Source organism: Penicillium hordei (assembly GCF_028827395.1).
Source record: "Penicillium hordei strain IBT 12815 chromosome Unknown utg000005l_segment0_segment0, whole genome shotgun sequence".
Taxonomy (NCBI): Eukaryota; Fungi; Ascomycota; class Eurotiomycetes; order Eurotiales; family Aspergillaceae; genus Penicillium; species Penicillium hordei.
The window spans coordinates 212,014-236,727 of record NW_026623146.1 but is presented as its reverse complement, the minus strand read 5'-3'; the positions used below and the strand labels follow the sequence as shown (position 1 = coordinate 236,727).

The 24,714-nt window shown below is 50.0% G+C and overlaps 11 protein-coding genes across 11 annotated transcripts; 8 read left to right on the top strand and 3 right to left on the bottom strand.

Moving 5' to 3' along the window:
* Positions 1-10: 10 nt before the first annotated feature.
* N7537_009058 (ESCRT-I subunit protein VPS28) lies at positions 11-1,069 on the top strand (the record flags this gene model as incomplete). Its single annotated transcript, XM_056900112.1, has 3 exons — positions 11-301; positions 358-594; positions 662-1,069. Coding segments are annotated over 3 exons (936 nt in total), but the record flags the coding sequence as incomplete, so codon positions are not given.
* Positions 1,070-1,449: 380 nt separating this feature from the next.
* Positions 1,450-2,617, top strand: N7537_009057 (S-adenosylmethionine-dependent methyltransferase; the record flags this gene model as incomplete). Its single annotated transcript, XM_056900111.1, has 3 exons — positions 1,450-1,480; positions 1,547-1,804; positions 1,872-2,617. 3 exons carry the CDS (start codon positions 1,450-1,452, stop codon positions 2,615-2,617), a joined length of 1,035 nt encoding a protein of 344 aa, XP_056748779.1.
* Positions 2,618-3,166: 549 nt separating this feature from the next.
* On the top strand, positions 3,167-4,076 carry N7537_009056 (uncharacterized protein; the record flags this gene model as incomplete). The annotated part of the gene is made up of 2 exons (XM_056900110.1): positions 3,167-3,459; positions 3,567-4,076. The coding sequence occupies exons 1-2, from the start codon at positions 3,262-3,264 to the stop codon at positions 4,074-4,076; spliced, it is 708 nt and encodes a 235-aa protein (XP_056748778.1). The 5' UTR covers positions 3,167-3,261.
* A 145-nt stretch (positions 4,077-4,221) lies between these two features.
* On the bottom strand, positions 4,222-6,384 carry rok1 (RNA-dependent ATPase ROK1; the record flags this gene model as incomplete). The annotated part of the gene is made up of 1 exon (XM_056900109.1): positions 4,222-6,384. The coding sequence occupies one exon, from the start codon at positions 6,382-6,384 to the stop codon at positions 4,222-4,224; it is 2,163 nt and encodes a 720-aa protein (XP_056748777.1).
* A 488-nt stretch (positions 6,385-6,872) lies between these two features.
* On the bottom strand, positions 6,873-7,689 carry N7537_009054 (F1F0 ATP synthase subunit g; the record flags this gene model as incomplete). Its single annotated transcript, XM_056900108.1, has 3 exons — positions 6,873-7,104; positions 7,160-7,244; positions 7,443-7,689. 3 exons carry the CDS (start codon positions 7,687-7,689, stop codon positions 6,873-6,875), a joined length of 564 nt encoding a protein of 187 aa, XP_056748776.1.
* A 1,695-nt stretch (positions 7,690-9,384) lies between these two features.
* Positions 9,385-10,542, top strand: N7537_009053 (NAD(P)-dependent alcohol dehydrogenase; the record flags this gene model as incomplete). Its single annotated transcript, XM_056900107.1, has 1 exon — positions 9,385-10,542. The coding sequence occupies one exon, from the start codon at positions 9,385-9,387 to the stop codon at positions 10,540-10,542; it is 1,158 nt and encodes a 385-aa protein (XP_056748775.1).
* A 659-nt stretch (positions 10,543-11,201) lies between these two features.
* agdC (putative alpha-glucosidase) lies at positions 11,202-14,256 on the top strand (the record flags this gene model as incomplete). The annotated part of the gene is made up of 7 exons (XM_056900106.1): positions 11,202-11,412; positions 11,472-12,079; positions 12,136-12,379; positions 12,438-12,515; positions 12,568-13,098; positions 13,147-13,255; positions 13,329-14,256. 7 exons carry the CDS (start codon positions 11,202-11,204, stop codon positions 14,254-14,256), a joined length of 2,709 nt encoding a protein of 902 aa, XP_056748774.1.
* Positions 14,257-16,135: 1,879 nt separating this feature from the next.
* Positions 16,136-17,614, top strand: N7537_009051 (glycoside hydrolase family 16 protein; the record flags this gene model as incomplete). Its single annotated transcript, XM_056900105.1, has 3 exons — positions 16,136-16,507; positions 16,566-17,219; positions 17,474-17,614. 3 exons carry the CDS (start codon positions 16,136-16,138, stop codon positions 17,612-17,614), a joined length of 1,167 nt encoding a protein of 388 aa, XP_056748773.1.
* Positions 17,615-18,673: 1,059 nt separating this feature from the next.
* N7537_009050 (uncharacterized protein) lies at positions 18,674-20,140 on the bottom strand (the record flags this gene model as incomplete). The annotated part of the gene is made up of 1 exon (XM_056900104.1): positions 18,674-20,140. One exon carries the CDS (start codon positions 20,138-20,140, stop codon positions 18,674-18,676), a length of 1,467 nt encoding a protein of 488 aa, XP_056748772.1.
* A 190-nt stretch (positions 20,141-20,330) lies between these two features.
* Positions 20,331-21,878, top strand: N7537_009049 (threonine--tRNA ligase MST1; the record flags this gene model as incomplete). The annotated part of the gene is made up of 1 exon (XM_056900103.1): positions 20,331-21,878. The coding sequence occupies one exon, from the start codon at positions 20,331-20,333 to the stop codon at positions 21,876-21,878; it is 1,548 nt and encodes a 515-aa protein (XP_056748771.1).
* Positions 21,879-22,502: 624 nt separating this feature from the next.
* Positions 22,503-24,651, top strand: N7537_009048 (2-isopropylmalate synthase; the record flags this gene model as incomplete). Its single annotated transcript, XM_056900102.1, has 5 exons — positions 22,503-22,510; positions 22,569-22,713; positions 22,772-23,646; positions 23,710-24,415; positions 24,469-24,651. 5 exons carry the CDS (start codon positions 22,503-22,505, stop codon positions 24,649-24,651), a joined length of 1,917 nt encoding a protein of 638 aa, XP_056748770.1.
* Positions 24,652-24,714: the final 63 nt, after the last annotated feature.

The following is a 24,714-nucleotide window of genomic DNA, read 5'->3' as shown; positions in this document are numbered from 1 at the left end:
TTAATGCAGAAAAGAGTCTGCAAATGTAGCTTGGTCGGGAAATGGCTGGTCAAAAAAAAATTTGGGGAGAAAATCGGCGGGTCCGCCTTTCAGACCGCCTTTGGCATTGGGCGATAACGTCCAGACAATCTACAAGACAACAGACAACCTTCAATTACCATTGACGACTAACGACTTGACGATTATTGTACATATTGAGAATTTGCCAAAAATGTACTCCCAACGCCCACTATCTTATGCGCCAACCCCCTACAGCTACACACCTAATCCCGCCCGGTCGGCCACTATCAACCTCGATGAAGTATGGATCCTTGTCTCCGCATTCATAGTCATATTGACTAATGCCCCTTGTCTTAGGAAGTCAAACTAGCATCCAGCTCAGCCGAACGTGACTTATACGAATCACTAGCCGAAATCTACAGCATCATCGTCACCCTCGATGGACTCGAGAAAGCATACATCAAAGATGTGGTCACCGAGGCAGAATATACCGAGACATGCACACGGTTATTGAAGCAATACAAGTCCAGTCTTGGAGACGAGACAGTATCGCGGGAGTTCGTGGACCTAGAAACCTTCAAACGGACGTGGGGTGTGAGTGTCCATCTCCATTTTACCCCGCAAACTCCAAGGTGTCTCTAACGCCAGGTGGACAATATAGTTAGAATGCCCACGAGCCACAGAGCGATTGCGCATTGGTCTCCCGGCCACAGTCGAGCAAGCTTCTCACGGCGCACCGACATCTAGTATGGGCGCAGCAACGGTGGGACCGGCTGGTGGTGCCTCGGGTAGTCTTATTCTGGCTGCAACTGAGAACTTCATCACCTTCCTCGATGCGTTGAAACTCAACATGGTATCCAAGGATGCACTGCATCCACTGTTATCAGAGGTGATTCAGTCTGTGAACAAGGTAACAGATACCGATTTTGAAGACCGCGGCAAGATCATTCAGTGGTTGATCGCATTGAATCAAATGCGAGCTACTGAGGAATTGAGCGAAGACCAAGCGCGTGAACTTGCATTCGATATCGAACAAGCTTATCAGGGCTTCAAAGCGACGTTGAACTGATTTGGGGGATCATTTACTTGGTGCACCGGCGTTCATATGGACAGTAGAGATACCATTATATTTTTCATGTATTAACATGATCATTAGTGATTGCTAGCTTAATATACCCACTCTGGCTTGTTTTTGATTGAGTCTTCTTGTATAGGTACAGCGATTAGGCTCTTTTTTCTCATTCGAGATCACTAGTATTGCTCTGTTGATATCTTGATGCCTGATAATATAGGCGACAGTCAACCCGCGGAACGGCGGCGCCAGCCTTTCCTCTTTGGGAATATTTTCTTTTTTTTCTCCGCCACATTTCGCGATTCTCCGGGCAGTGAAGCCAATTCGTTGCTTTACATTCCTCTCCGGCAATACCTAGAGAATATACAGTTATCATCATGATTAGCGCTACAGATGAACCTCTACATGGTTAGTTCACAATCTACCCCTCAAGTCTATACGGTCCACAAAAGATAATGGAACTGATAAGCGCAGTGCTTGACCTCCCGCAACTCTACCAGAAGCCCTCGGGAACCGATCTCGTGAAAGCTTTAGCTCTGTTGAGCTTGCAGCCACGCACATTTGGCACGACCGCTGATGTCGTCAAAGGCCCCGCAGTCCAGCCTGCCGGAGTGACTCGGTATCTCACATCCATCATCGCCAGTCCACTCGCATGGCTCGATACCGAGGAACTCCGGGAGGCAATCTGGGATGCGGCCGCTGCACGGCTAAGTGAACGGTCTGGTCGAACCGGTAAGCAGACCACCATCTATTCAGCTGTGTTATGTGATCCCGCTGACCGTGACTCATCTGCCACCAGCTATGCCGGCGATGTCTCGAATCTTCAACGTACCCACCAGCTCTGGCGAAGAATACACACTGACCCTCCATGAACCGTCAATCACGGCGGACAACCTCGGTATGAAGACTTGGGTATCTTCCTATCTTCTCTCGCGCCGGCTTCACTGCCTTGGATCGCCACCAACACTTGTTCCCTCGGCGTCGGCAACTCCCTCCACATTGAAACCCCAGAAACCTCTGCGGGCACTCGAACTCGGTGCCGGAACAGGCTTGGTCGGGCTTTCCTTTGCAGCTCTGCAGGGTGAATCTGCCACCGTCCACCTCACCGACTTGCCCGAGATTGTCCCCAACCTCGCCCATAATGCTGCCTTGAACGTAGAACTCCTCGACAGAACTGGGGCGAATGTGACCACCGGTTTGCTTGACTGGTCGGTCACGCCATCGCCCCTTCCAACTGCGGAAGAGCAATTTGATGTGATTCTCGCCGCGGATCCATTGTACTCGCCCAACCACCCTAAATGGTTGGTGGATACCATTAAGCCCTGGCTTAGCCGTGGACTCGATGCACGAGTCGTGGTGGAGATGCCGCTACGAGATGCATATCTGCCGCAGGTGAAGGAGTTCCGGCAGCGGATGGGCGAGTTGGGGCTGGCTGTGGTTGAGGAGGGCGAGGAGGTCGGCTATGATGACTGGGAGAGTGCAGATGGAGGCGCATTAGCCGTCAACTGTTGGTGGTCGATTTGGGGATGGAGTGAAAAGGTATAATGGCAGTACCGCCCGGTCATATTGGGAATGGTCACCAAACGAAATGACGAATAATAACGATACACGATAGATTAGAATAGGGATTCCTAGACGTTGGTTATTGAGCAATGCAAGCAACCCTTCAAGATCAAACCTTGAAAGGGAATTTCTACCATTTTTTCGGTAAAAATCAACTTGATGATGTTGGTCGACAGAAAAGAGGAGCAGATCCATCACGTGGCGATGACGTCGGTGTCACCATTTCGATGGATCATGGATCTCTATTTTGTCCTGTATTTCTAGGAGTTCACGAATCCTAACAAGAAGAATGACTTGTATCTATATCGATTTACAGAGAACAGATGGTCTCTACCTCCATGTGGTAAGTCAACATCTCAATTTTATTCAAATTTTAAGCAAATAATTCTAATGCGACAACAGACCTAAGTCCACACCAAAACGCCAGAATACCACCTGCAAATTCCTGAAATCGGATAGATCAAAGTTCTATTCATAGCCGACCAATTAAAGAACATACCCGCGATATATTGCAATTCCTGCCCTCCATATACCGACTGTGATTCATTCCTTTGCACTCGACCTTTGGACCGTGCAGTACGGAAACATCGCATACCTAATATCGCATACCACTAAACACCTGCACAATGATCGGACTTCTAGCCCTGACTTCCATCCCAACGGTGACGGGTGTATCCCTCGCGTCCAGCGAGCAGCGCAAAGCAAACCAGCGCAAAGAAGAGGCCCGTCGCATGGTGAAGTTCAACATCGTAGCAGAATGCGATGGGGACACAGATGATGACCGCGAATTAAACGGGATGACTGTTGTTGTAAGAGACGAAAAGGTAAGGAACCCAGTGCAAACCATATGAAGCCACAGACATCACAGTCCCTCTGGACGTCATAACCAGAGCCTAATTTGCAGACTTGGCTAACACATTTACCCCCGCAGGTCTACCTCGCCGACCCAGATCCCTCCAAACGATCCCCGCCAGCCTTCACAGCCCTGGCCTTCTATATCGAGTATCCAGAGCCGGAAGAATTGAAATACCTCAAGCGCGAGCGTGGCCTCGGCCTTCCGACTTACGTCCAAGATAACCCGCCCCTTCTCAACTGGATCTATGCAGACACCGAAACGCATGAATTGCGGTACGGGAATCGGTCGCAGAGTGTGGAGCAGCTGGTCGAGCCGTGGGATTGGTGTAAAAATGAGAAGTTCATTTCGCTGAAAGGGAAGCAGAATTCGTTTATTGCGGTTGAAGAGGAAGAGGGTGAATGGGCGCTTCATTATGATCGTGATGGCGATGAGCTTGCACGCGTTCTTGAGGAGCAGGGATTGTTAGATTGTCCTTTTGTGCCTGTCAAGTTGGCGAGGAAGGTTGTAGAGGAGAAGCCGCCACCTCCTGCTCAGGCTGCAGCTCCGCAGAGTCAAGGGAATGGTCAGAGTCAGAGCCAGAAGTAGATATCATGATTAAGACGGGGTGAGGTACTTTTATGTGTATATACTTCATGAGATGACTTGATACGTTTATGATATGATCGTGATTATGGGAATACCGCGGTAGCAACTTTGGGAATAATGTATTGTACAGTAGAAATTCGAGCATTTAATCATCCAATCCACCCCAGCTACCAGCATCGCTGACGTTGCCGCTAGCCGCTGCAGCAGCTTTCCTGTTGCGACTGGCCTCGATAGCACCCCTTTTGTTATTCTCCATGCGACGTTCAAAGCCACTCTTAGTACTGATTCTCATACCGCGAGCGCCCTTTCCATCATCCTCCTTATTAGTCAATCTCGGGGCCTGGCGCGCCTTGACACCATGCCTCTTCATATCCTTCTTGCTGTTCTTGCTCAGATTCGGCAGAGCGTCGAGCAGCCATTTCTGGATGGATTTGTCGCCTTCTTCCCCGCCGCGTAGCTTCTCGCTAACGTCGATGATATTGGCAATGCTCTTCACGTAGGGAATGTCTTCCTTGGTGTAGTAGGTAACGGCGATACCGCCCTCGCGACCAGCACGACCGGTTCGCCCAACGCGGTGGACGTAGACGGCGGCCGAGTTGGGGATATCGTAGTTGACTACGCCGTTGATACCACGGAAGTCAACGCCACGGGCCAGCAGATCTGTTGTGACCAAAATCCAGATCTCGCCTTTGCGGAAGTCGCGCATAATGTCGGAACGTTGGCCGTCTGAGAGATCGGAGTGGAGAACTGCAATACGGGAGGATCCACCTGCTTCGGCGGGGATATCATATTTGAGTTCGGAGTGCAGGGCCACCGCACGAGGAATGGTTTGTGTGAAAATAAGGAAGGGAGGGCGAAGGCGGATATCTGATGCTGAGGCTGCAGCGGGGCGAAGAAGTTGGCGAAGTCCCATCAGTTTACCCTGTTCTGTTGCTGCATACACGAGTTTGTGGTCGATGTTGGGGATTGCAGAGTCTTTCAATCCTACAACCAGACGAAGGAGTGCATGTGGCTCGCTTGGCTTTTGTCCGAGATCTTCCAGTCGCTCTCTGATTGTTGACTTGGTGAGATCCTCGATATTCGATCCCATGGTAGCTGACCAAAGGCCGACACGCAAGTCGGGGTGTGAGCATGATTTCCAGATATCGAGTGTCTGTTCCCGGAACAACGGGTCCAGGAGGACATCGGCTTCGTCCATAACCAAACTCCGCACTAGAGGTAATGTTGCCATGGTGCTCGTCCGATTCGCGGATAGAGCATTGACCAACATCAGAGGCGTAGTGACGAGAATATCACTCTTAGTGACCGGGACGCTGGCTCGCTCCTTTGCTGGCTTGCTTTCGGCCTCTTCATCTTCCGACCCTGATGATTCTTCGTTGTTCTCTTCAAGAACATTCGCGCCAGCATCACCATCGTCTCCAACACGCATACCCTTTCTCATCAGTGTGATCTTCACGCCAGTTTCAGCTACTAGCTTGCGGCCTTCGTTGACGATCTGGCTTGCGAGTTCCCTGGTGGGTGCCACAACCAGAGACAAAATACCATGCTCGTCAGGGTTTGAGTGGTGGTGTCGAACAATTTTGTTGATCACAGGAATCAAGAATGACAGTGTCTTTCCGCTGCCAGTGGGAGCAACAACCAAAAGATCTGGCTCGGAAGACTCTCCAAGAAGCAATGGTAGGGTTCCAAGCTGAACCTCTGTAGGTACGGTAAATCCTTGCTCTGCAACGTTCTCTGCGAGTCGCGAGGAGATCTTGTATTTAGAGCGAAGTTCCTTGAAGTTAAGCAGGGGCTCCGGGAACAAGCGTCTGGCACGCTTCTGCTCCTTCTTACTGAGAGTCGGCGCCTCTTCTTTCTTTGACTTCTTCTTTTTCTTCTTGGAATCTGTGGTAGATGTAGGCTGGACTTGGATCTCTTCCAAGTCGCGCATATCTGTAACCTTGATCTTGTGTGAATTCAAGATAGTACGACGCTCCACTTCATCCATGGAATCGTCGTCATCGCGTACGGCATCTTGAGCGGACACTTTCTCATCGTCCTCGATCACAACGGCGGTTTCCGTCACACTGGCTGCAGGGCGCTTATTTGAACTAAAAAAGTCGAGATCGGGGACATCTTCCTCATCCTGTTGAACAGCAGCGCTTCTTTTTCTTTTTTTGCCATTCTTGGCAGACTCGAGCTTGTCGGTCTCCGCGGTCCGGAAGAGCTGCGGGTTGGCTGCTTTCCCGGTAGATGGCAGACGAGAGTCTGAAGCCGATGAGGCAGGCTTTAATTTTGTTGACCTAGTCAACAATCTGAACGCATCCATATCTTTTGTTGGTTGAGTCGAAAATGGTCGTTGATATTTCGAAAAGAAAAAAAAGTGGTCCGCCGACTTTCCTCCCGGGCCAATCAGCGTTGTGCGTCCGATATCACCGCCGAGGTGGAGGACAAAACAACGAGAGAATAATAATTTCGATCGATGGCACAGTTTGGACATAATAGACATACCATATCAGGACTACTATTCGTACCCAGGGAATCTGCATGATTGCAGAGAGGTTTTAGGGGGGGGGGAAGGAAGAATAAGAAGAATAAGGATAAACCAGTCGAGAACAATGGTCCTTTAAATTACAATTGACCGGACAAACAATAGATTTACACTTTCAGAGAGCACAAACAGCACAGGGAATGAAATTGCAGTATCAAGGTCTATCTCAAAGACAACAGTTTAAATTCCATCGTCTATCATACACAGCGCGGGAAGATTAACATAGGAAAAAAAGGAAAGGACGATTCTCTTCTATCCACATCCACTTAGTGCGCGTGCGCAGGCTCGCCACGGTAACCAACAATGTTCATGCGACCAATCATCTCGCCAACAGTGAAGAAGCCAATGACCTCAGCGGCAGTGACACCGGCGAGGGCCAGTTGCTTGGGGCTGGCGTTGCGGATAGAGGCGAGGACAGTCGAGGGGGAGGGGAGGGTCTTGAGGGCAGCAGGGTTGCTGATGAAGGGCTGGAAGTAGGACTGGAAGGTGGCCAGGTTGCTAGGAGGAATTGTTAGATTGGGAGTAAAAGGGCCAAGTACCGAGTCCGACTTACGGAGGAGCCATGTTCTGGCCACGGAACACCAGTCTGCCGAGCTCAATTCCGACCTTGGAGTAGTAGAGAGTAGGGGGGATCAGGGCTAGATTGATTGATGGTTAGCTATGCACCTTATGCAAATGTAATCCGCAGATTGAAGTCAACAAGGAGTTGGCATTGGATGGCACAATTCCAGCCGGATCGACCGGTCAATCATCGGCTTTCTCTTTAGATGAGTACCCAATGTCCAACGCCCCATTGTAGCCATCCAAACAGGAGAAAAATCGAGAATGTTCCTTACAATCGACGAAAGAGATGACCTTGCCGGCGGGTCCACCGACCTTGCGCAGGGCACCAGCGGCGTTAGAGATGGCAGGGCCAGCGGAGGCAGAGACCTTGGAGAGACCCTCAGAGGCCTTGGAGGCAGCTGAGGAAGCAGTCTCACCAGCCTTGGAGGCAGCCTCCGAGGTGGAGGAGGCGTGTCTGACAACGGTTCTCCGGGTCAGGAACTGCGATTGCCGCAGGACGGCACGGGTGGCGGCGGGCATTTTGTATACTGCGGAGGAAATGAGTGGAAGAGAAGGAGTAAGCAAAAGACACCCGAAGCAATCGCTAATAGGAGGGCAGTATGATCTAATGATCTGGAGTTTCGCGCAGCGGCAGAACCAGATGAAGATTTGACGCTCGGGAACTTCAGGAATTGCAGGTCACGTGAGTCACATTTCCAAATAAACAATATATTCTCTACAGATTTTAAAGGGAGTTTAGAGAATTTAAAGGATATAAGGAATTTATCGGCTTACTGTTTACATGTTAAATTTCATCTTGCTTGGGGGTGTGAATCTGAAGGTGAATAGGAATATTAACACCTTGCTATAGCATTGTACCTGCAGCCGGCCCCATGAGTTGAATCACAACCTGGAACTATACTCCGGGTAGTAAAGGGTAGTAAAAATAAGATGATATATACATATTTTCCTTCTAAGGGGACTAATAGACATAAAGGCTTCTTTATCTTGAAAAATACTCTGCAGAATTGATTCGCAAAAAATGTGCCTACCTAAGGTGATATGCGTTAAGATATATATAGTGTAATATTCCGTAAAGCTGCACTATTTGTTTTTTTGTGATCGACAAAATTGAGTTGAAAAATTCACAGTGTGATCCAGAATATGCACCAGAAAATAAATAAGCGATGTATCGAGAAACAAAGACTGAGTACGGTCGAATTTACTATAAGAAAGCAGCTGGCAATCTGTCTTGCATATAGGCCAGAGAGAACGACCCGACCAACATAGAAGCTGCCTAGGGAGGTACAGATCTATATAAAGAGCAATCCATTTCAGGTGTGTCATGAATGATGCTACAGTAAACAATGTTCAATTTAATGTCAGCCCTTCAGGCATTTATCACCACTTATAATTGTGACACTACTAAACAACCGTAGCAGCGAGTCTAGTAGACAATCGTACAGGCTGAAGCTGGGCCTAGGATTTGTCTCGCACAGTCCTACCCACATTCTGGGATGTAAGTAGTCAGATGACAATAATTGTTACACAGCTTCTTGCTCTGCCTTGAAATATCCGAGAGTTTGGTTGCTGGACCCCGATTGGCTTGTAACAGGGAACAGAGCAAGCCATGCATGGTAAGTCAGATCCAATCTATGTACATTTAGGTATCATATACGGAGTATAGAGAGATATCCATCCTCAGGCAGGTGTGTAAATAAATAAATGGTGCCTGAGGCTATTTAGAATAGGTTTGCACTGTTTGTCTCGGAAAAAAGCATTTGCTCCACTTGAAATTCACCTCCACCGGAGAATTCCCTCTCTTGACACCATTCTCACACGGTATATACTTAGTACCATATTGACTTGAGCTAGAAACCCTTCTTAGATTGTTCATTGTTCAGTATGAACCGAAAGATAACATGAGGAAATGACCCTGAAGGAAATGGAAGATCACAATATTAACCGATAGCCGATCACAGAATTCGGCCCGAGACTGTGAGCGGGCAAGGGTTTCCTAATTCAGACGGCAAAAAGCAGTTGGATCCCCCCGGTTAAATCGAAAGGGCCCCTCCACTCCACTTTTTTGTTACTCCATCTATCAACGTGGGGTTGAACAATATGAGATCACAGGACGCAGAATTTTGGGGGTTAAGTATTAAAGTGGCTATTCCCTCACATTGATACATTTATTATCCACTTTCCTTCCCTCCCCCCCCCCTCCTACACTATACGATGTCTTCCGCAACCGTCACCAAGACCAACATCGGTGTTTACACCAACCCCAAACATGACCTTTGGATTGCTGAGTCCAACCCGACAGTAGAGGACATCAATGCTGGCAAGGGCCTGAAGGCTGGCGAGGTCACAATTGAGGTGCGCAGCACCGGTATTTGCGGATCCGATGTGCACTTCTGGCACGCCGGCTGTATCGGTCCCATGATCGTCACGGGCGACCATGTCCTCGGTCACGAATCCGCCGGCCAAATTCTCGCTGTCGCCCCTGATGTCACCCACCTCAAGGTCGGCGACCGCGTTGCCGTTGAGCCCAACGTTATTTGCAACGCCTGCGAGCCCTGTCTGACCGGTCGCTACAACGGTTGCGTCAATGTCGCTTTCCTCTCCACACCGCCTGTCGATGGCCTGCTCCGGCGATACGTCAACCACCCTGCCGTCTGGTGCCATAAGATCGGTGATATGAGCTATGAGGACGGTGCGATGCTGGAGCCTCTCAGTGTAACCTTGGCGGCTGTCGAGCGTAGTGGTTTGCGTCTCGGTGACCCATTGCTTATCACCGGTGCCGGTCCTATCGGTCTGATCAGTTTGCTCAGCGCACGCGCTGCTGGTGCCTGTCCTATTGTCATCACTGACATTGACGAGGGCCGTTTGGCTTTTGCCAAGTCCCTGGTCCCTGAAGTGCGCACCTACAAGGTGGAGATTGGCAAGTCGGCCGAAGAGTGTGCCGATGGTATCATTAATGCCTTGAATGACGGTCAGGGTTCTGGCCCTGATGCCCTGCGCCCCAAGCTGGCCCTGGAGTGCACCGGTGTCGAGAGCAGTGTCAACTCCGCCATCTGGAGTGTCAAGTTCGGTGGTAAGGTGTTTGTCATCGGTGTCGGCAAGAACGAGATGACCATCCCCTTCATGCGTCTTAGCACCCAGGAGATCGACTTGCAGTACCAGTACCGCTACTGCAACACCTGGCCTCGGGCCATTCGCCTGGTTCAGAACGGTGTGATCGATTTGCGCAAGCTAGTTACTCACCGCTACTCTATCGAGGACGCTCTCAAGGCCTTTGAGACCGCCGCTAATCCCAAAACTGGCGCCATCAAGGTGCAGATTATGAGCTCGGAGGAGGATGTCAAGGCCGCCACCGCTGGGCAGAAGTTTTGAGCGAAGAGAGTGATAAAGATAAGCGGTATTTGAGAACATCAGCGGGTTTCTGATTGGGATCAAGAGCTCTTGGCGTTGACGATTTTCTTTTTATATTCATGAATGATGCCTAGAGGATGCCCTTGGGCAGAATAGAAAGCCCACGAAATGGCTATTTTATTTAAAATTTTTGGTTGAACGTAGGTAAAGAAACTGGCGACAATCATTAAGATAACAGATGACAGCCTGGACCCTAACAAGTCAAAAACATCTCACGTCATTCTCGGACTTGAGAAAAAAGCAACAGAACTAAAAATAGGACCCTGCAGGATGAATCTGGAGCTATTGGAGCTACTGTAGCTACAGACTCGAGATAAGGGCCGATCACAGCCGACAGGGAGCATCCGATAATTGCCTGTTTCCCTGCACAACAAGCTGGGAGGGATTTGGTCGATGTGACAGAGCGATTGTCAATGCACTCATCATGTGGCCAACAAACGAATCTCACTCAAGCATCCCCTTAATCCATGTCGTATCACTCCGCAGTTCCCCTCAATTTTGATCTGGGCCAGTGCATCCCTTAAAAGGGTGCACTGTCCTTCTTGTTAATCTACGATATCCAGTGTATCCTGTTGTGTGCATGCTGTGTTCTGAGCTTCAATGCTCGCCCGATTTTAAACATGAAAGGCACATTCTTTCTCCTGGCTCCCCTCGTGGGTGCCGCTGTCCTGGGATCGCCATCACAGTTTGAAAATTGTCCTGGCTACAAAGCTTCTAATGTGAAGCAGTTGGGTCAAAAATTGACGGCCGACCTTGATCTTGCCGGGGATCCCTGTAATACCTATGGCACGGATCTTCCAAACTTGAAGCTCCTTGTGGAGGCACAAACTGGTAGACTATATCCCCATTCTTCATTCTTAAGTATGAATGTATACTCACCATTCTACTAGATAAACGCCTCCATGTCATGATCTACGATGCCGATGAGGAAGTCTACCAAGTACCAGACTCTGTTCTTCCCAGACCCGAGAGCGCAGCGGATCATCAAAGAGAGCCCACTCTTCGCTTCGACTACAAAGAGAATCCTTTTTCATTCCGAGTTCTGCGCGGGGATGAAGTGCTTTTCGACACTTCTGACACCAACATCATCTTCCAATCTCAGTACTTGAATTTGCGCACTTGGCTTCCCAATGATCCCAACCTGTATGGTCTGGGCGAACACAGTGATTCGCTGCGTCTGCCTACCACTAACTATACTCGCACTATCTGGAATCGTGATGCATATAGCATCCCTTCCAACTCGAACCTCTATGGCACTCATCCTATCTACGTTGATCACCGCGGAGAGAAGGGCACCCATGGGGTCTTCTTTCTGAACTCGAACGGCATGGACATCAAGATTGATAAGACTGCCGATGGCAAACAATATCTTGAGTATAACACCCTCGGCGGAGTCCTAGACTTCTACTTCATGGCTGGTCCGACCCCCAAGGCAGTCAGCGAGCAGTACTCTGAGGTCGTAGGTCTTCCTGCTATGCAAAGCTACTGGACTTTTGGAGTATGTTATTCCCACATCGGATTCTTGTAATTGTATTCTAATCAGCATTCCTCTAGTATCACAACTGCCGATATGGCTACCAGGATGTCTTCAATGTCGCCGAGGTAGTTTACAACTACAGCCGTGCTGGAATTCCACTCGAGACTATGTGGACCGATATTGATTATATGAGTGCTCGCCGGGTATTTACTCTAGACGATGAGCGGTTCCCTGTCAACAAGATGCGCGAGTTGGTTTCATATCTTCACAAGCATGACCAGCACTACATTGTCATGGTCGATCCAGCCGTTAGTAACTCTGGTAAGTGTGTGAACTAAATGTTCCCCTCGATCCGCTCTAACGGCGGGTGCGTCACCAGATAATGGTGCTTTCAAACGAGGCCACGACCAGGGTGTCTTCCTGTACCGTAACAATGAACAGAACGAACTCTACGAAGGTAATCCACCAACAGAAGCACGATACTCAAATTACTAACAGAATATCTACAGGTGCCGTCTGGCCCGGCCTAACCGTCTACCCTGACTGGTTCAACAAAGACACACAGACCTACTGGAACTCAGAATTCGAGCGATTTTTCAGCACAAGAGATGGCGTCGACATCGACGGTCTATGGATCGATATGAATGAAGCTTCAAACTTTTGCCCCTACCCCTGCAAGGACCCGGCACAGTACGCCAAGGAGAACAACCTACCCCCAGCGCCTCCACCAGTCCGAGCACCTCCACGCCATATCCCCGGTTTCCCAGCTGGTTTCCAGCCTGGGTCTTCTTCCTCTGGGGCTTCTGTGTCGCGCCATGCGAAGAGAGGTGATGCTGTTATTGAGACACGTAGTGTCGGTGAGAAACGGAGCCGCGGCGGAAAGGGAAAGAAGGTCGGCTTGTCTGGCCGAGACCTTATTAACCCGCCGTATCAGATTGCAAACGAGGCTGGTTCAATTAGCAATAAGACTATTGATACAGATATCATCCATGCCGGTGAGGGCTACGCTGAGTATGACACGCACAATCTCTACGGAACTAGTAAGTCCCCCGTGTTCATTATCGGAACATTTCTCATACCACTCCTAGTGATGAGCTCGGCTTCCCGCCAAGCGATGTTGGAGCGTCGACCCGACGTGCGACCCTTGATTATCACGCGTAGCACTTTCGCCGGAGCAGGCTCTCAGGTCGGCCACTGGTAAGATAACACAGATCTCCCAAATCAGCCTATCAGATCCACCAATACTAACCCAATTCCCCTCCCCCAACAGGCTCGGCGATAATTTTAGCCAATGGGATAAATACCGCGTCTCAATCCCGCAGATGCTAGCCTTCGCCTCAATTTTCCAGATCCCAATGGTCGGCAGCGACGTCTGCGGCTTCGGCGGAAATACGACGGAAGAGCTCTGCGCGCGCTGGGCAATGCTCGGCGGCTTCTATCCGTTCTATCGGAATCACAACGAGTTCGGTACCGTGTCACAGGAATTCTACCGCTGGCCTACTGTAACAAAAGCCGCGAAGAAGATCATCGATATTAGATACCGTCTTCTCGATTACCTGTATACTTCCTTCCATCGTCAGACTTTGACGGGCAGTCCGTTCCTCCAGCCGCTTTTCTATGTCTACCCCGAGGATAGCAAGACCTTTGACAACGAGCTGCAGTTCTTCTACGGTGATTCCATTCTCGTCTCGCCTGTCTCGGAAGAGGGCGCTACCTCTGTCGACGCCTATTTCCCCGATGATATCTTCTATGATTGGTTCACTGGTGTTGCTGTGCAGGGTGATGGAACCGTGAAGACGCTTACCGATCTCACTATTACGGATATCCCGATTCATATCCGCGGTGGGAGTATCATCCCCCTCCGTACGGAAAGTGCCGAGACTACGTCGGATCTGCGCAAGCGCGGCTTTGAGATTCTCATTGCCCCTGGTGTTGATGGGTCCGCGGAGGGTGAGCTGTATATTGATGATGGCGAGTCGATTCAGCCCGATAGTACGGCGGATATTCAGTTCAAGTACCAGGATGGCAAGCTTCAGATCCAGGGACGGTTTGGATACCGTCCCAATGTGCTTATTGAGGCTGTTACGCTGCTTGCGAAGAATAATAAGCCTCGGGATGTTGGATATGATGCTCAGAGACAGAGTGTTACGAAGCATGTCCGGATTGAGTTGACTGGGCCTGCTGAGGTGACTCTGTGAGTTTACGATATGGGAGTGTTAGGGCTATGGGGGTTGGATTATGGTCGAGTTAGTTTGAAGGCTTTTTTTAGATTGCGGGATCCATGGATGACTGGGGGTTATTCCAAGGTTTTTTCTGGGGAACACCACATTCTTTAGGTAAAGTCTGAACGCTACGCCACGTTGTTTTTATTTTATTTTACTCAATTTCCGATCCATGGATGTGAGCGAGTATTTTTACTCGGGGTAAAATGAATTGAAACGGTGATTGGATGCACCGACTAACGTTCCTGCATCTGAGCCCCATAGCCAAGTAGGCAAGTTAACAATCACATAGTTATAGTTATAAATACGTGATGTATTATGTATGTATGTTGTATAAATGTATAGAAAATGATAAATCATTGAGCTTTGAAAAGAAACCTAAGCACAATAACCCCTTGCATGGCCTTGCATAAGGGGGGAGGCCAGGAAGGGGGAAAGACACTATTCTTGAGATAACAATGAAAATTTCCACTCTTTCAACTCTTGAAAGGATAAGAATAACCCCATCAAACTGAGACCCATAGAGCACTATGTACAACATACTCTTACCTCGTCAGGTACTAGCCGGCTATTCTAAGGAAAAAGTCTCACCCAGCCCCGAGTGAGGTGGTATTGGCGCTAGTTCAGGCACAGGCCTCTAGTTCCTGAGTCATCTGCCAGTGAGAAACCCGTGGACCAGTGAAGTTCGTATTCAAAATTGGTTTTTATTAGACTTGAGTTTGGGCAATTTTATGCGAGTTGTACTAAAGGGTTGTATTGGGTAGAACATACTATCTATATTGTGCGAGAAAGGGTCTTAAATAAAACCCTCATACTGTAGACTACAGTGGCCTAAGTAGGACTTGTGATCAGTGGCCCGTGTTTCATGATTGCATGGATGTGATACATACTGATGATAGACATTAATTTAATTAACTAAGTAAGTATTTCCAGTATAATAATGCCATCCAATAATGAAGCCATATGATTGATGTTAGGGTGTAATAAATGTCATGGTTGGAATTGTAATATAAAAATCAGACCTCGGGATGGAAAGAAAAGCAAAAAAAAAACCAACCCCCATAATAAGGCAATAAGCTTGGCGGTCGCTTGGGGCCAGGTGGTTCACCTATTTTCGAAAGGTGTCAGATACAATACATACAAGAGTAGTGTGATGTAATGCTATTGAATTTTCTTTTATGGACCCTGGATGTAACAGTACGCAGTACTTTGTATGGAGTACTTTGTATGTGATCATAAATACGCACTCTGGAACATATGATCGCCCGGGTCCGCTGATCAACTACTCCGTACAGAGTATGCACAGAGTCACCATATATTGTACAATATACCTAGACTCTTTCAGAATTACATCCATCGATGTATACGGTACATACTAGGGATGAATATATTGAATGTACGGAGTACTCCGTACTCCATATACAACCCATGGATATTTCCAGCCTCATCCTTGTCTCACAACCCGTACATCCAAGGTACATAATCTTTAAACTCCACTTTTCCCCCTCATGGACCATCAGAGGGGTCCACTTGACTGGACAGTCTGACCTTTTGTCTCAGCGTATCCAGCCTTGTCACCCGAGATCCAATCACATCTTATCTCCAATCACTCCCGCCTCCCTTTTTTTAGTGTAGCGTGGGCAGTGTAATATATTCTGTATGCTATTGTGGAGAAGGTACGATAAATAAAGTGGTACCTCCCAGTCGTTCTTGCCCAAGGTTCCTCATTCACTTTCGTTTCCACTTTCCTCATTAACTTGATATATATATTTATAACAGGCTTGTTCCCTTGGATTCCATTTCTGCTCTTGTTTACATATTCCACTGCTCTTTGATCGCGTGTATTATACCCAAAATGCCGTCTTTCATGAAGTTTGCTGCTGCGGCTCTCGCCGTGGCCACCCCTCTCGTTTCTGCTCAGACTTACTCTGACTGCAACCCCATGAAGGCAACATGCCCTGCCAACAAGGGTTCCACTGAGTCCAGCCTTCACTTTGACTTCACCAAGAGTAGTGCTCTCGACCAGTTCAAGGTCAGTGGCGGCAGTGTCCCCACCGGCTCCAATGGTGCCGAGTTCACTATCAACAAGGAAGGAGATGCTCCTACTATTGTCAGCGACTTCTACTTCTTCTACGGCGAATTGTCCATTGAGATGAAGACTTCTCCTGGCCAAGGCATTGTCAGCTCCGCCTTTTTGCAATCTGATGACTTGGATGAGGTTGACTGGGTACGTGATATATTACTCCCAACTATACACAGTGAATAATTACTAACTTGAAATACAGGAAGCGGTGGGCGGAAAGGATAACACCATTGAGACCAACTACTTCGGAAAGGGCGATACCACAACCTATGACCGTGAGACTTGGGTCGGCGTCAGCGCCCCCCATGACTCTTTCCACACCTACACCATCCAATGGTCCAAGGATACCGTCAACTGGCTGATTGATGGTGCCAATGTCCGCACTCTCAACTACAAGGATGCCCAGGGTGGCGATCGCTTCCCCCAGACCCCTATGAACATCCACATTGGTATCTGGGCCGGTGGTGCTCCCACCAACGGACAGGGTACTATCGACTGGGCTGGTGGTCTGACCGACTACTCCAAGGGTCCCTACTCTATGTACGTCAAGAGCATCAGCGTCAAGAATGCCAACCCCGCCGAGTCCTATACTTGGTCCGACAAGTCTGGCTCCGCTGAGAGCATCAAGTTCACCGGCTCCAACGCCGTGAGCTCGCGCAGCACCCCTACCTCCGACGCTGCCACCAGCTCCTCTTCCGAGGCTACCTCTTCCGCTACCGAGTCTCCTTCCACCACCACCGAGACCACTTCTACTGAGACCACTTCCACCGCTGCCACTACTCTGGCTACCAAGACTTCCAGCTCCTCGTCTGCCGAGTCCACCGCCGAGTCCACTGCCGCCTCCAGCTCCGGTGCCGTCAGTGCTTCCAGCTCCGGTGCCTCCCCCAGCGGCTCTAGCAGCCCCAGCTCTGGCCCCAGCTCCGGCTCCAGCTCTGGCTCCAGCTCTGAATCTGGATCCGCCTCGGGCTCAGGCTCCGGCTCTAGCACTGAGACTGGCTCTGGTTCCAGCTCCAGCTCCCCCTCGGGCTCCCCCTCGGGTTCTGGCTCGTCCACCAGTGCCAGCGCTAGCGCCAGCCCTAGCTTCAACGCAGCTGCCTCTGTCGCTGCCAGCTACTTGGCACCTGTGTCCCTTCTGGGTCTGTTGACCGCCATGCTTCAGCTGTAAATGTCCCTTTCAGCGCAATGATTTTTGACGCATCATTTACGAAACGCGCCTCGAAAGAGGATACTTGGCTGGACCGGGTATGGTAATGGTTGATGGATGTGATTTTCTGTTTCTTTTTTTTCTGGCTGTACCATTTTCCCCCTTTGCGTTGTCCTTGGTGCCCAAATGCCTGCAATCTATTCTTTAGGTTGTCCGGATGTGTTTATTGGCATGATCCGGTGGGCAATTTTATTTGGGCGGACATCATATGTACCTATCAGTGTCATACATACATTTGCCATCGAGCAAATATGCAATAATATCGAGTCAATTGACTCTACGGAATGCTTCAAATCACTTCCATTTCCATTGTAGTCCTCAATCTAGATCTCTTCACCGCTTGTTTTCCTGTTCCTGTATGTCTCTTCGCTTTCCATCTCCATTGTGTTCGTATACCAAAACCCTATCCTACATCCGCATCATATGCATGTTGGTTTTTGTTTTCTTTTGATTCGGGTTACATGCACATCCACTAGGTATAACCCACCCGTGGACCATCGGCTTCCCGGACAAGAATACCAAGAATACCGAGAATATCTATGTTAACCCTTCACAACGGAAAATGGATTTGCTGTGAACCGTGGATCGGGCAGTTGATTGAACTTGATTGTAATGGGCCCGTGCTTGGATTGGTTGATGATGAATTGTACCTAATGAGATGTCTGTAGTCGGATTGGTTGATTGGGCGACTATTGTATAGCTGAACCGTGGATGGTTAAAAAATGGGTCGGATCCATCCATCCATACAGGTATTGTTGTACATATAATTTACATTACTGCGTCTGCGTACTGGCTTTGCTTTGGATATGAATTGTGGGTTTAATTTGTGTATATTTATGTTCCACTCTGTATATCGTAGTACAGTATAAGAACTTCCAAGGTTGGTAAAATACTGCCGTGGCTCATTATTGCATCTAACTCATCTCATCTTCTCGGATAAAACGCCCAAAGATAATCCAAACATCAACTCCCCAACCCAGCCTGCAAGTAGGTAACTACAGTAACAGCCTAAAAAAACCCTTCAAAATTCAAAATCCAAACTTTGGGACCCTGACCAAAATCCGAGCTTCCCCTCATCACCCCCAGCCGCCTGTGGAGACCTCAATTCACCAAGTGGACCCAGCCCCAGTTGTACGTCGCAAATCCCTCAATTGGCGTGATAGCCGCAACACCGAGTCAGCAACGGGACGATGGTGCGTGGCCGCGACCCGGAGCAGAGCAAGGGTTGCCGCGGGCCGGGGTGTGTGAGTGGGTTCGGTGGATGCAGTGGAGGCCACGGCAGAAGATGACGACTCCGTCAATGCAACCGTATTCGCCTCTGCATCTCCCGACGATCGCCCCCGGAACAAATATGCCCCGAACGGTCCTAGCGGGAGCGAGTCGAGAACGGAATATAGTCGGTCGCTGCTGCTGTCGTCGGACGAAGAGCGGTACTTGTGGAACGTTGGGCTTCGTCGTTCTTCGCGTGCTACGATCCCGTCTACCGCTTCGAGGTGGTCGTCTAGTGTTGTGAATCGCGTGTTAAGGGAGTCGGCTTTGCTGCGGATTTGTGAGCGCAGTCGGTCTAGGTACTCTTCGCGTCGTCGCATTTGGATTGCGAGTCGTGTGTCTAGTGCTGCTGTGCCGCTTATTTCGGTTGTTGGTCGTGAGGCGAGGAGGCTGTCGATTGCGGAACGCAGGTCTGCGCGTAGAGAGTCGAATTCCCATACTGCTGTTTGGACGGCTTGGTTGCTGCCGGTGAATTCGAGGTCCAGTGCGTTGCGAGCGTCTGGGAAGGTTGATTTCAGTTGTGATTCTAGGTCGGCCAGCATGCTTTCGCTTTGTTTGAGGATTGCGGATAGAGGTGTGAGGGTTTCGAGGGCGGTATCGAATATGGACTCCAGTTGGCGCTGAGAGGTTGTGAGGGTTTCTTCTGGAGGTGTTGCAGATGGGTGGTGGGCGCCCCGTGGTGGGTATGTCGCGGGGAAGGTAATGCAACTGTTGGGGTATAGAGTCTTGATGCTTGGGATTTGGCAGAGATCTTTGGCTTGGTAGACTACCTCGGGGAGAACCAGAAGGTGCAGGATGATGGCGATCAAGACCGCATTGATTGTTTTGCGGATAAGGGTAGTATGGCCACGAAAGATGGACTTGGATTTCACAACAAGGCCTGCTTGTTTGGTGGTCGTCTCTGTAGACGAACCAGCGTCTGCATCTCTAGCTTTAGCGCCGGTTTGGTCCATCTCTCGCTGCTTTGCACTGTTCGGCATGGAAACTTTCCGTCGTTTTCTCATGCTTTCTGAGCCTTGTTGCTTCGGACTCCGTACATATTCTACCCATGACCCTTCTAAATTAGGCGTTTCGCAGATAGAGGGCATGATGAGCTCCGGGCCTGATATGGTCCATGATGATGACGATGAGGATGTCAGCGACTGCGATGCCGGGTCGGCCGTCTTTGTGGTTGCTTTGCTGCTTTCATGCCGGGCATTTGGAGTTTTGGTGGGGTCTTCTTTTTCCTTCAGAGAAGCAGTTGATGCTATCACCCAGGATTCGCCAAGAGCCGGGCAATCTGGGGTACGCTGTTCGGTAGACATGGCGTAAACATTTCAAGACATGTACTTTGTGTAATAGTTAATATGTTCTGTAGTTAACGTCTCACTCGGAGTGTTTCAACAAATGTTTTGAATGCGACTGGCTCAAGCAGACCGTTGCACGCGTAAAGCGGTGGGGGAAGAAAGATCGGAGAAACCGCCGCGGCCGAGGACTTGAGAATCTTTAGCAACCATGCGCTCGCTGCTTCGCCTGAGACCGTCCCTAACGCCTGGCGTTAAATCTCTGCCATGGCAATCTACACGGTCGCGACCGCTGTCATACACAGCGATTCGCCATTGCTCGTGTTCTGACAAACCGGAAGCTCCGACGATACCTCCTACCGACCACCGAGCTCTCGGAACAGCCCAAGAGCTCTTCACATCTTCAGTCTACAGTCCCGGATCTCCTCTGTTCCTCCCAAATGGCACACATGTTGTCAACAAACTCATCTCCTTCCTCCGCACCCAGTACCTACAATACGGCTTCCGTGAAGTCTTGACCCCAACCATCTACAAAAAGTCGCTCTGGGAGATATCGGGCCACTGGCAGAACTACAAGGATGATATGTATGAGGTGACCGGGCGCGGAGCTAGTGGCGCGGCTGAGGGCGAGGTGGGTGAAGACGAATCTTACGGTCTGAAGCCAATGAACTGCCCCGGCCATTGCCTACTCTTCAAGTCGCAAAATCACTCCTACCGCGACATGCCGGTGCGCTATGCAGACTTCAGCCCACTGCACCGAAACGAAGTGTCCGGTTCACTTACAGGCCTCACGCGTGTGCGCCGCTTCCATCAGGATGATGGTCATATATTTAGTCGTCCGCAGCAGATTAAATCGGAGATCACATCCGCATTGGGATTTGTGGACATGGCTATGAAGACCTTCGGACTCGGACCGTACCGACTGGTGTTGTCGACTCGACCTGAAAAGGATTATATTGGGACTTTGGAGATGTGGGGCAATGCCGAGATGCAATTACGCGAGGCTCTGGATAGCACTGGACGCGAATGGGCGCTGAATGAGGGAGATGGTGCGTTTTACGGCCCCAAGATCGACATTCAGCTCCAGGATCAAGCTGGAAAATACCACCAGCTGTCTACTATTCAATTGGACATGAACCTGCCACAGCGATTTGAGCTGGAGTATCAAGTTGCAGAGGGTGAGCCAGACTACAATCCAGCCACACCCGGAGTTGCAACTCCAGTTTTGATCCACCGCGCCATCTTCGGCTCATTGGAGCGGTTTTTGGCGTTGCTTATTGAACAGCATGGTGGCCACTGGCCATTCTGGCTTTCTCCGCGCCAGGCCATTGTCCTGACAGTCAACCAAGACGATGCTGTGGTGCGCCAGGCTCAGGAAGCGGCAGCCAAGTTCGCTGGTTTCCGTGCATTGGTGAATGATGGTACCGCTGCGTCGCCTCGTCCGCTGTCCTCTGTTGACTCTACGTTCTTGGTCGACGTCGATACCAGCGCACAGACCCTGGGCAAGAAGATCCAGCGAGCCAAACAGATGAAGTATAACCTCATCTTCATTCTCGGATCCCGAGACCTGGCAGAAGGTGGTATCACTGTTGATGTCACTGGGCAGATGCAGAGCAAAACAGATAAAGATGCTCAGAAATTGCAGGTGCTGATCAAAGCCAGACTAGGTGATGATGCGCTACAGAATCCCCGAGCTGTTAAACTTAGCTTGGATGAGGTCCATCCGCTATTGGTCGAACTCGAGAAGAACTTTGTGTAATTTGTGTGTTGTATAACATGCGTGTTGGCATTTTGAGCGTGCCTGACTATTTTTGCTTCTATTATTGTATATTAAACCGATCTTTCGCCGAATTCAAGTTCTCATTCTGACCGATGCACATCAAATCGATTGCGACCAAACAATGCCTGCGGCTACCCTCGGAGTAGATGCCTTAAGGCAGAAATATCTCCGATGTTCGGGGTTCCCCTATGGAGACAGGAAGAGCAGATACTCGTCACAAATAGCTATAAAGAGAAAGGAAAGGGGAGATAAATGATATAAATAGATACTGGAAATCTACTAGCAGTATTTCCAGCTCAACATCGAGCCAATTATTATAGATCCATCACGCCCTTCGACCAATGTACATATCACGTGACTCCGCTGTCGGCGCCGAAAAAACTCGGCGTCATTGACGGGCCCATTTGAGTCACAGCATATTCCCCATTCTTAATTGGCCTTCTTTTTCTCTCTTGCTATAAAAGAATCCTCGTGTCCATATTTTGAAAGCCAATTTCTGCATTTAATCAAATCAATCTTGAGTCTGCTTGGTCTAACTATAACGAACCCTCTACCTTTTATCGTCTCTTATCCACTTGCCCCCCGCGGTACCCCGCCGACACCATGCCGATGTATGTTGGAATGACTCTTGTCTCAAATTTGGTATCTATACATACTAATCTCTTAAAGGCTCAAGGATCCCTCAAGAAAGTATAAGGCCTTCAAGCCGCTGAATCTGCCAAATCGTCAATGGCCCAACAAAGTTATTGATAAGCCTCCTCGCTGGCTGGCAACCGATCTGCGCGATGGCAACCAGTCTCTGCCGGACCCAATGGTATGATATGATGTACTGTTCGCCGCTGTTTCTCATGCTGATTAGATTGGGTTTATAGGATGGCGAGCAAAAATACCGTTTCTTCAAGATGCTCGTGGATATTGGCTACAAGGAAATCGAAGTGTCCTTCCCCTCCGCATCCCAAACGGATTTCGACTTCACCCGCCGTCTGGTCGAAGAGCCCGGTCTCACACCCGATGATGTCGCCCTGCAGGTCCTGGCGCCCTGCCGTGAGGACCTCATCCGTCGCACAGTCGATTCCCTGAAGGGTGCAAAGAAGGCTATTCTCCACATCTACCTCGCAACGAGTCCCTGTTTCCGTCGGATCATTTTCAACATGGATCACAAGCAGAGTCTGGAGCTGGCTGTTAAATGCACAAAGTACGCCCGCTCTATCACCAAGGACGACCCCTCCCAGGCTGGCACCGATTGGCAATTCGAGTTCTCCCCCGAGACTTTCTCCGATACTGAGCCCGAGTTCGCCGTGGAGGTCTGCCAGGCTGTTAAGGCTGCTTGGGGACCCACGGCGGAGAAGCCCATCATTTTCAACCTGCCCGCCACGGTAGAGATGGCCACTCCCAACGTCTTTGCTGATCAGATTGAGTATTTCTGCACAAACATGACTGAGCGCGAGAAGTTCGTTGTTTCAGTTCACCCGCATAACGACCGTGGCTGTGCTGTTGCTGCAGCTGAACTGGCACAGATGGCTGGTGCCGAGCGTGTAGAGGGTACTCTGTTCGGTAACGGTGAGCGTACCGGAAACGTGGACCTGGTCACTCTCGCCCTGAACCTGTACACACAAGGTGTCTCACCAGGCGTCGACTTCTCGGACATCAACGCTGTCATCAAGGTGGTAGAGGAGAGCAACAAGATTCCCGTCAACGAGCGTGCGCCATACGGTGGTCAGCTCGTGGTGTGCGCATTCTCTGGAAGGTTTGTTTTCTTTCTTATCCCCAAGTGCGTTAACTATTTTTGCTAACCTGTTTTGAAATTTAGCCACCAAGATGCAATCAAGAAGGGCTTCAAGCTGCGCCAAGATGCCGGTGGTGCCGACGAGGACACCGAATGGACAGTCCCGTACCTGCCCCTGGACCCTCAAGATATCGGCCGTACCTACGAGGCAGTCATCCGCGTCAACTCCCAAAGTGGCAAGGGTGGTGCCGCCTGGGTTATCCTGCGCAGCCTGGAGCTGGATCTCCCTCGCGCGCTGCAGGTCGAGTTCAGCAAGATCGTGCAGGAGAAGACCGAGGCTGTCAGCCGGGAGCTGAAGCCTACCGAGATCGTCAACCTCTTCGAGGAAGCCTACCACCTCAAGTCAAACCCTCGCTTCACCCTTGTCGACTACAGCATCACCACCGACCGCTCGCAGTCCCCTGCTCCCCCCGAACCCGGCAAGGCCCTTAACACCAAGAACCTCAAGCGTCGCTTCACCGGTGTTATCGAGATCGACAACGTTCAGCATGCCATCACCGGTGTCGGCCCAGGTGCTATCTCCTCCCTGGCTACCGCGCTTTCCTCCCTCGGGATCGATCTCGATGTCCGCGATTACAAGGAACACTCCATTGGTCGCGGCCGTGACACCAAGGCTGCTACATACATCCAGTGCACAGCAGCCGGCAGCAATCAACAAGTGTGGGGTGTTGGTATCCACCAGGATGTGGTCCAGGCCTCTCTGATTGCGCTGCTCAGCGCCGCCAGCTCGGTAAGATTTGATCTTTGAGATTTGTCTGCATTTCAATACTAACATGCGTTTAGTTCCTCGCCTCCCGCGCTGGCTCTCCTGCTCCTTTCCGTCCCATCCGCTCCAACACCCTCACCAACGAGGACATCCAGGCCCTCGAGCAGCTGTCCGGTACTCCTGAGGCTGCCACATCTAACGGCGGCCTGAGTGCCAAGGTCAACATCGAGCAGCTGACAGCACAGGCTGAAAAGATGTAAATTAATTTTTTTTTGGTAAAAAAAAACCAAAGACTAAAAGTGATAGCAATAATGTGAATACCA